This window comes from Malania oleifera, chromosome 6 (genome assembly GCF_029873635.1).
Source record: "Malania oleifera isolate guangnan ecotype guangnan chromosome 6, ASM2987363v1, whole genome shotgun sequence".
NCBI lineage: Eukaryota > Viridiplantae > Streptophyta > Magnoliopsida > Santalales > Ximeniaceae > Malania > Malania oleifera.
The window spans coordinates 11756518-11765398 of NC_080422.1; the positions used below are offsets into that span (position 1 = coordinate 11756518).

The window sequence follows — 8881 nt, forward strand, 5'->3', positions numbered from 1 at the left end:
TTATATACACATTTATGTATACTTTATATATATTATTTAATATTAACTTACAATCAAATCAAGATTAATTGAGTCAGCTTGATTTTCAAGAACTTGTAAGTTTAACAATTTTGAGATTAATAAAATTTGAGTCATGAGCTAAACATTTTCCAATCAAGACAAATTTGAGTATTCCACTCTACCGACTCTACTCATCTCGAACACACTACTAATTGGAAGGCGTTTCTCCAGTAAATCTATAGTTTGTGTGCATGATTCTTCTCTCTGGAAAATTAATCAACGAACTGAATTGGGAGAAATGGATTAACCCAATGGGACTTGATGCCAGCATAGGGGGAAAAAGGGAGGGGGGGGGGGGGGGGGTGGTGGCGTTAAGGGGAATTCATGGGTAATTAATACACACCTACCAGTATGGATGCAAGATAGAAAAATGAAAACTCGAATCGTTTTTGACTGGTGTCCAAAATCTCTCTTCCAAACATACCTGTAGCACAGTAGAAAAGGGAGACAAAACTCTATAAATCCATTACAATTTGGGGGAGAAATCACTGTCTGCATTACAGAATTCAAAAGCTAGCTACATGGACTGCATAAGTACATTCTCGCACTCTAATCCATCCACAAGGCAGCGTAGTCCCACTGAGCTCATTCACTTTTCTCTTTTTAGTTCTTCTGGGTTGTTCCCATTTTATCTACTAGAATGTACTTCACACGAAGCATGTTTAACTCCTGCAAATATTCAATTATTGCAAAAAAATTTTCACCTTGACAATTAAGAGAAAACAAAAAATATGCTTCGACCTGCTCGCCTGAAATAAATAAACCATCATCATAGCAAGGAGCTCATTCATGGCGGACTGGATGGCCCAAAGATTTAAATCACCCTCTTTGTATCACGAGCTGCTGCCAAATGATCCTACAAGATCAATGAAGTTCAGTACAATGCACAATGTAGCCAATTATTGAGTTCAGAGGTGATGAATCAAACAGATGGTTTTAAGCTCTTCATTTCCAAATCTCTACTAGTTGTAATTCATAAAGTTAAAATATATATATATATCAAATTTATAAAGCAGCACAAAGCCTTAGACATAGCATATTCCTGTATGTAATAGCATTAATGCACAAATACAAGGTTTGAACTTGGGTTTGAATTGGTTCATTAAAATAAAGGAGGGGTAAAAAAAAAAAGAGGTTTATAAAATAAAGACTTTGATCACGTGCAGAAGTGCAACTTATATTCTGAGAAATTTGTTCAGTTAGCATCAAAGGTGTCCCTAACAGTATGTTAATGACCTACATAAATCGAAAAACAAAATACAATATATGTTACTACATGCCTGGCTTAGTTAAAATAATGGGCTTCTCGGCCTGGTAGTAACTAGTAACCAGAGCAGTAAAGAACAGGCACCAGGTTTCAAATCCCACCATCCCCACCATCTAATGTTTGACAATCTACCCCCCGTGCGCACGCGCAGGGGGGGGGGTGGTGGTGGGAGAATTGAAATGACAACTATATATACCATCTAAGAATTTTTTTAATGAGTAATTAACCTCCTCAATATCCATGAGAAAGGATCCCCTAGACAATCATGACCAATATTTGATGGAAATTGATCTTGATGGCCTTCACCTGCAACTAAAAAAGCACAAGAAGCTCTGTGCTGCTCTCTTGCACCTTAACATTTCAACATCAGCCACTGAAATTGTGAAATTCTATTGAACAAGAGCAGCCCAGTGCAAGGGTGAAAATACAAGGGTCCTCCTGCTACAAGGCAGCTGGCAACTGAACTCAACTCTTTATGAGGTTGGGACAGGAAGGCAGGTGGTCCTCATCATTAATCACCACATTAGAAACCAGAGATCAATATAGAAAAGAGAACATAGTAAATTCGAATTTCCCAATTATACTGTTCATTTTCCCATTGTATTATGGGGCCATCAAGCAAACTAATTCCCACACTGGTTGACTTTGAGAGCAAGCAACAAACGCTATGATTATACATTGCGACAAAGGAAATATTAATATCAAGAACTGCAGTCAACAGTCAGATCTCAAACTTACCGAGATAAAATCAAATGCTTTCGTCTCTTCTTTCTTGGAACTACTCATCATTGGATTGGCTGTATGAGTTGGCATGTTTGGATTGAAAATATCAGGAAGAGGTGGAGAATATCCTCCTTTCATTTCACCAGCATGACCAAAACTGGCAGCTTGAGAGCTTAAGTGTCCCATTTGTTGGAAATTAGACATTGTTGCTAGAAGCTGCGGTTGAGTAAATAAACTCCCCATGGCACCATAATTTATTGGCTGAGAAGGAAAAGCTGGATTGAACATAATGCCTGGGGGTATATTATATGGCGTAGAACCCAAAGGAAACACAAGATTTGGATTCACCCCAGCCATTTGAGAAGCGAGTGGACCATTCAAAGCCTCATTAGATGCTTGATGACCAGGATTAATGCTAGAATCTGGGAAGATTGTTTCAGAAAGTGTCCCAGAGCTGGTCTCTTTCTGCTTCATCTTTGAGTCGTTTTCATTGATGGACAAACCATCCATTAAATAATGAAGATTCTTATGCTTTTCTTGCTCCTGTGGATGTTCAGGATTGGACCCAAAAATATCGAATAGCTCTGGTCCCTTTTTATTTCCTGCCAGATGATTCTCATTAGCATTAGCACTGGGTTTGTCATCCACAGTCATCCCTGAAAAAAGGTCATCCACAGGCTCTCTACTCTCACTGGTATGAAATGAGACATCTGCAAAGGGGTCATCATCAATTTTTTGTACAGTGGTGGTTACACCAGTGCCAAGACTATCTCCAAATATATCATCGATTAGAGGAGTGGTTGGTGTTGGCAAGTTTGAACCACTTTGATCGATCTGCTTTTCTGTAGAATCTTCTCTTTCATGATAGTCATCTGGATCACCTGTGTCTATTAAGTCAGGCATCTGAATTACGGTAGCTGTTTCAACAGTTGCTGGCTTTTCTACATGATTCACTACACTGCCTCTTTCTTCTCCACCTAGAAGGCTTAAGACCTGAACATCAAAGCCATGCATTTATATCAAAGCAGGTTTTTGGGTCTAGGCCATGAACCCACTCAAGTTTCTTACACAGCTACAAATTGACATCTGATGTATTCAACAAAATTAAAGATTCTATCATCATATCTAGATAAAACTCATTTATATTACATAAATTTAGTGCATTTAATGCAATGATAATTTAATGATGAAGAACAATGATGGGTATACAAAGAACAACATGGTGACTTCTTGCCAGATTTGTTTTGTTTTATTAAGTTCTTTTTTTAATAATTTAGGAGATTTGACACATGCATTCCAAAGAGGCTTAACTCCCACTCAAGAATAAAAAAAGGCACATTATTTTGCAATATTAAATAGAAGTGGGTACTGGAGTTTCTAGCAATCACCACAATAAATGCCCCTGATTTTAATTTAAAAATCTCTCACCCGTGAATTGGGAAGGTATAGTTTCACAAGAAAGATTACCGAAGACACTACAACATTTTCTGAACTACAAACAATTCATAAGCATTGATATTTTTGCATAAAGCTGCAATCCAATGCATGGTGTTTTTAAGCAAAAAATCGATGATCTTACGAACCTACTATTGTTTTCCAATAATATAAGATGCATTTAAATTTCCAAGGGTGGAGATCTGCAGTCAGTTATTCTCTCTTTTTTTAAAACTCTTCTTAAAAAATACTTTGTTTTTGTTTCTTGCTATTTTTTCTTAAAGAAAACAGGCTTCTTCTTAAGTTCTAGTTCATGCATAAGATAACTAGCATGTCTTTCTTTCCCATATTTTTTTAAGACGCTAAAAATACAGATGCCCAGGCAAGTGACAGGCATTTTCTGTTGAGACTTGACCAAGTTAAAGCTGCTTCAATACTTCCTCTTTATATATAATTCTGACATTTAAATCTTGTTCACTCCTATCTAAAGGGTAGATTTTTGTAATTATTTTTTGAAGTTTGAAAAATCCATCATTATTGTCATGATACATAGAACACTTGTGCTACAACATAGCAAGTACCTTATGCTTTTTAAAATTATTATTTGGCAGAGAGGAGTGATTGACAGACATATTAAACACAAACCTCAGACAGGCGTATCAAAAACACACTTACCTTATTTGCTTTTTCCCGTAAAGAAGCTTGCGGAGACTCTGAACACTTTACAACAACATTTTTATTTTCACTAAAATATGAAGCTACAATCAGAAAATGTTCATCTTCCTTCTTCCTCAAAATTGACTCCAGGACGCAGAGAGCTTTCATGCGGACCTGATAGAAATGATTATACCCACGAATTAAAAGAAAAAAAAATTTTGATAAATGCTCAACGGGAAAAAGAAGATTGCTAAATAAGCTACCACCAAGATTTAGCATAAATGAAAATTTAAGAGTTAAATCTAGCATATAAAATTAACATTGCATGAAAGAAAGGTCAATTAACAATATTGTGAATGTGTATGATAACTATGGTCACATTGCAATACATCATGTAATCAAAACATAAGACATGCCTGCCACATCTGTGATTGCAGCCTTGATTCAAGGGAATGACTTAAAGCCAATGCGTCCAACTTAGCAGCCTCCACAAGGAAAACCTGGATGGCATCACGAGTGGGTTGTAGACGGACACCGCCAGATGTTACAATTGTCTCCAGTAATTTGTCCTCACGAGTCTTACTCTCTGTATGGCTTGTTCCAGAATCCCCATCAGTCAACTCCGTATTGGTTATTCTCAAATCCTGGACCCAAGGTCCACTGCTTACATTCTTTGATATCCCAAAACTACCCTGATTTTGACTGGGATGTTCAACCTTCTCATATCTATCATGGTAGTCAATTTCTGTAGTCAAAGACCTGCGAAGATTTGGGCTCCTGTAACTCCCATTGTCATTCTTCCTCACTGAATGTGCTTGAGTGAAACTACTGAGTCCTTGCTTTATAGAAGCACTCCCAATACCAACTACCTCACTAAGAAATGACTTCTTATCATCCAATGGCATCTCAAAGTTTGTATTGCCAAACCCTTGTATTCGTCTAGTAAGATCTTCTGAAGGTGCCGGCTTGCTGTCCTCCACGGAGAAAATAGCAGAAATGGTCTCCTGAGCTGTGTCCCGCACAGCTTTATTTAACGCATCCCCCTTCAACGCATCCAACAGCCCCTTGTAGTGAAGTAACTGTCGCACAGCAACCGAATTTCTTTGCATTTCCCTCCTGAACTCCACTCCTGATTTTCCCACTGCATATTTTATCAACCTCAAAGCCTGCACAATAACCAAAATAGGTATTAACTGCCTTATAAATCACAATACTGAGTAATCTAAAGTACTATTTATATCTGAATTTATCTGTTGACCATAACATCCCTCTTCACATATACCAACTCTCCATTTGGTTGCAGAGAAAATTGAGAAAAAGAAAAGAAATAAAAAAAGTCAAATATAATTTTTTACAGTAGTTTTAGTTTGTAATGCATAGTCAATAGTTTCTACCATCTGGATGAACTTTTTCTTTATTCAATTTCAATTTCCTGCAAAATCACAAAGAAGGAGCAGGCTTTTAGTTCAAGCACTATTTTCCAGTTATTTTCATCTTTTCCCAATTTTAGAACTTGGCATCATTACAATTCTGGTATTTCATCTCGCAAGTTCTATTGTGCTTACAGTACGCAAATTCCCAATATTCAGCTTTCCCCTTGCAATTTTATCCTTCCAAAATTATGGCTTTTGCATGGTCAGTGACTCAAAAGGATTAAATTAATGACCATTAGCAGGTGAAGAGACTTAATAAAATTTTATTCCCTAGTAAAATCGTGACACATATCAGACAGTGAAGAGAGGAAGAAAGGAAGAGAGGAATTTTGGGAAAGAGAAAAAAACACACACAATTCAAAGTCATTAATCTCCTACCAGAACCAGTACATCATATTATTTATATGAAATAGAAATTATAGAAATTACAACTGAAAATCCCACGACACTATAATTAAAAATAACCTGACAATAAGACAAATGCTCATCATTTCAAAATTGTATTTTTGCATGGAAGTTGTAGAATTCTTGACTACATGCTGAACAAAGTTGGATTTATGCAGCTTCAATAGACAATATGCTTCTTTTGGAGCATTGGGTGGGGTTTTGGTTGAAAGAAGGATTGGATTTTGTGGCAAAGTGCTACTTTGATTTATATGGTTCCAAAGGAATTCATGGATTTTAGATAACAGCACATCACAGAACAATGACCTTGAGCGAAAGCAGTTTTTTTCACCTCTCTTTGGGCTTTGGTCATGAGAGCTCTTGTATGATTGCCTTGAAGTAACACTCCACATGATAGGAAGACGGGTCATCTGACTTTGTTTCTAATTGTATTTTTCATTTGGGCTTTCTTTTTTAGAGGATTCTTTCTTTTTATTAAGAAGAATGAAGCTTTGTCTCGTCAGGTCCCAATATTCATACAGTTAGTCAGGTCCCAATCTATTCCTTGTTATGGATTTATAAAAAGTTTCACTTTGTCATTTACTTTATGGCAACAACACAATTTTTTGTATACCTGTAACTAACCTATTATAATTTATAACTAATATATTCTTAGGAATAGGTATTCTACAAACCAAACATAATCTAAAGGTGCTTACATGTCCAATGGAAATAAAACTCCTCTGTTATAGAACACAGAAAGAATGAAGCTATTGAAGAAAATAGCAGCTACTACTACCGATACTGATACTTAGAGTCAGTTTCAGAATTTCGTAATGCCAGAGTCTCACAGCATTAACATTTATTAAATGATGATAATGGACTCCTCATTGGGCAGGTATAATTGTTTTCTATCAAACGTCCCAAGGACTCGTGGGTTCTAACAAGATACATGAATTGGATTCTTTTATGGCCAGTTTGGATCAAAGATTTTGTTTGGGTAAAGGAAAGGAAAGGAAAATAAGAAACAAATTCATTATCGACTAAAATAAAATTTAGAATAAAAAATTGTTCTAATATGATTAAAAATTAAGAAAAACTATATGTTAAGGATGTGTAAAATTAAAATTTTATTAATTGATTTGATATATATATATATATATATATATTTATTTATTTACTTTCTCACTTTCCTTGATAACCAAACATGTAAAAGTAGAATCTTTTTTATTTTCCTTTCCTTTTTAAGTTCCAAAACGGACTGTTAATGCAGTTATAAAAATATAGTTTTCAACAAGATCAAAATGCACATCTCTTATGATCCGCATTTCTTAGTAATAATTCATGCCGTGGCAATTTTTCAAAATAACTAAAATTTAACCCACTGAAGTTCTCAACAATACTTAACCCAGAACTAACCTTCCTCATATGTAAGTCACTGAATAAGAAACTAAAATGGACGCTGCACCAGTTCACCCTCTCTCTGCTAGCACAAGTCCAACAGCAAGTGATACAATATTGAGTTACTACACTATTCGCATCATAATACTTTTATTGCGTTTGAAAGCACGAACTAGATTCTTCAAAGTTTTCAAAAGCCAGAAAGTACTTTCAAAAATCCCAACCACGCAGTAAATAAAAAGACACAAGGCTCTATACCTTCTGTTTAACAATTGGGCTCTTGTGATCGAGCCGTTTCAATATGAATTCACACATTTCCTTGACAATACCAACAGACGAAGACCGAAGAAGCTCGCAAATCTCTTCTAATTTGTAAACAGGCGTAACTTTGTCTTCGTCCGAGGTGGCCGCATCGATCATCCGCGATCTCCAGTACGATTCCACAGCTCGCCTGCTAGAATCCATCCTTCAATGCAAACCCACAAAACCCAATCCGTTCGATATCCAAACCCTAATTTCGTGCCCCCAAACAAGCTCTAATCCAGACCACAAACCCGATCAAAATTGGGGAGTCTCTGTACGATCCCGACAGGGAACTCGGCCCCACTAATCGATGTGCCCCCACCGCCACCAGATCGAAACCCAGATCACAAAATTGAAAAATTTTCGCCAAGACCAAGTATGCTTGATTTGATTCGAACAGTTGGCCAATCACCTAAAATTCGAAACGATTTGAATCATGCAAGAGATTGAAGGGATTGAAAATTGGAATAGCGTAGGATTAGAGGATTGAGGATCAGAGAGAGAGACAGAGAGAGATTGAACGAGCAAGAAGGTTCTACGAGCAGAAACAGTTTTTAAGCACAAGAAGGCCGCTCATGTTAATGTGGTCTCCACTGGGAAATTGCCGTCTCTCCATGCTTTTTCGCCGCTCTTTATTTCACAGAGCTCAATAACATGAAAATTTAACTTAATAATCTTATAAACTAAAAAATAGTTTTTTTATTTTTATTTTTTATAACGTGGGAACTCCAACCACCGACGGCCTCTTTGGACCCTCGTGTTAAGCTGAAATGAAAACGGAGAAAATATGGAAACTAAAAAAATGGAAACGCCTTGAAGAGGATGAGTTGCAGCGGAGGAAAATGAGCGTGCCAAATTCATTCCATCAAAAAACACAATTATAACGTGTTCAAATAATCCATTAAAAATCATGTGCTCATTATCCATTAGAATGTAATAACTCATTTCCTTCTATATCTATCTTATGTATCTATAAATAAGAACATTTGTATTGTGTGAAGAGTGCAAGTAAAGTGAGTGAGCGAGAAGTGTGAGAGTGATGAAGGTGAGAGAGAGAAAAGTGTGAGAAGAGTTGAGTTGAGTGTATGTCTCTTCTTCTTATTTTTCTCCCAAATTATAGTATATTCGGTGTGCTTCGTGGACGTAGGTCAGATTAGACCGAACCACGTAAATTTGGTGTTCGTATTTTGTGTGATTATTGTTCCTAGATCCCTAACAA

At 36.5% G+C, this 8881-nt stretch overlaps 1 protein-coding gene across 3 annotated transcripts; it reads right to left on the minus strand.

Annotated features, from left to right (window-relative positions):
- Positions 1 to 425: 425 nt before the first annotated feature.
- On the minus strand, positions 426 to 8316 carry LOC131157162 (protein MODIFIED TRANSPORT TO THE VACUOLE 1). 3 transcript variants are annotated; one of them, XR_009137236.1, is made up of 6 exons: positions 7618 to 8316; positions 4558 to 5307; positions 4160 to 4315; positions 2066 to 3043; positions 810 to 916; positions 426 to 729 (listed from the first exon to the last, which is right to left on the minus strand). XR_009137236.1 is itself a non-coding variant. In XM_058111100.1 (5 exons), exons 1-5 carry the CDS (start codon positions 7822 to 7824, stop codon positions 875 to 877), a joined length of 2133 nt encoding a protein of 710 aa, XP_057967083.1. In that variant the 5' UTR covers positions 7825 to 8316; the 3' UTR covers positions 426 to 874. The 3 variants fall into 3 exon arrangements, 1 of the variants encoding a protein (XP_057967083.1); XR_009137235.1 differs by having other exon boundaries at positions 802 to 916; XM_058111100.1 differs by having other exon boundaries at positions 426 to 916.
- Between the last annotated feature and the right edge of the window lie 565 nt (positions 8317 to 8881).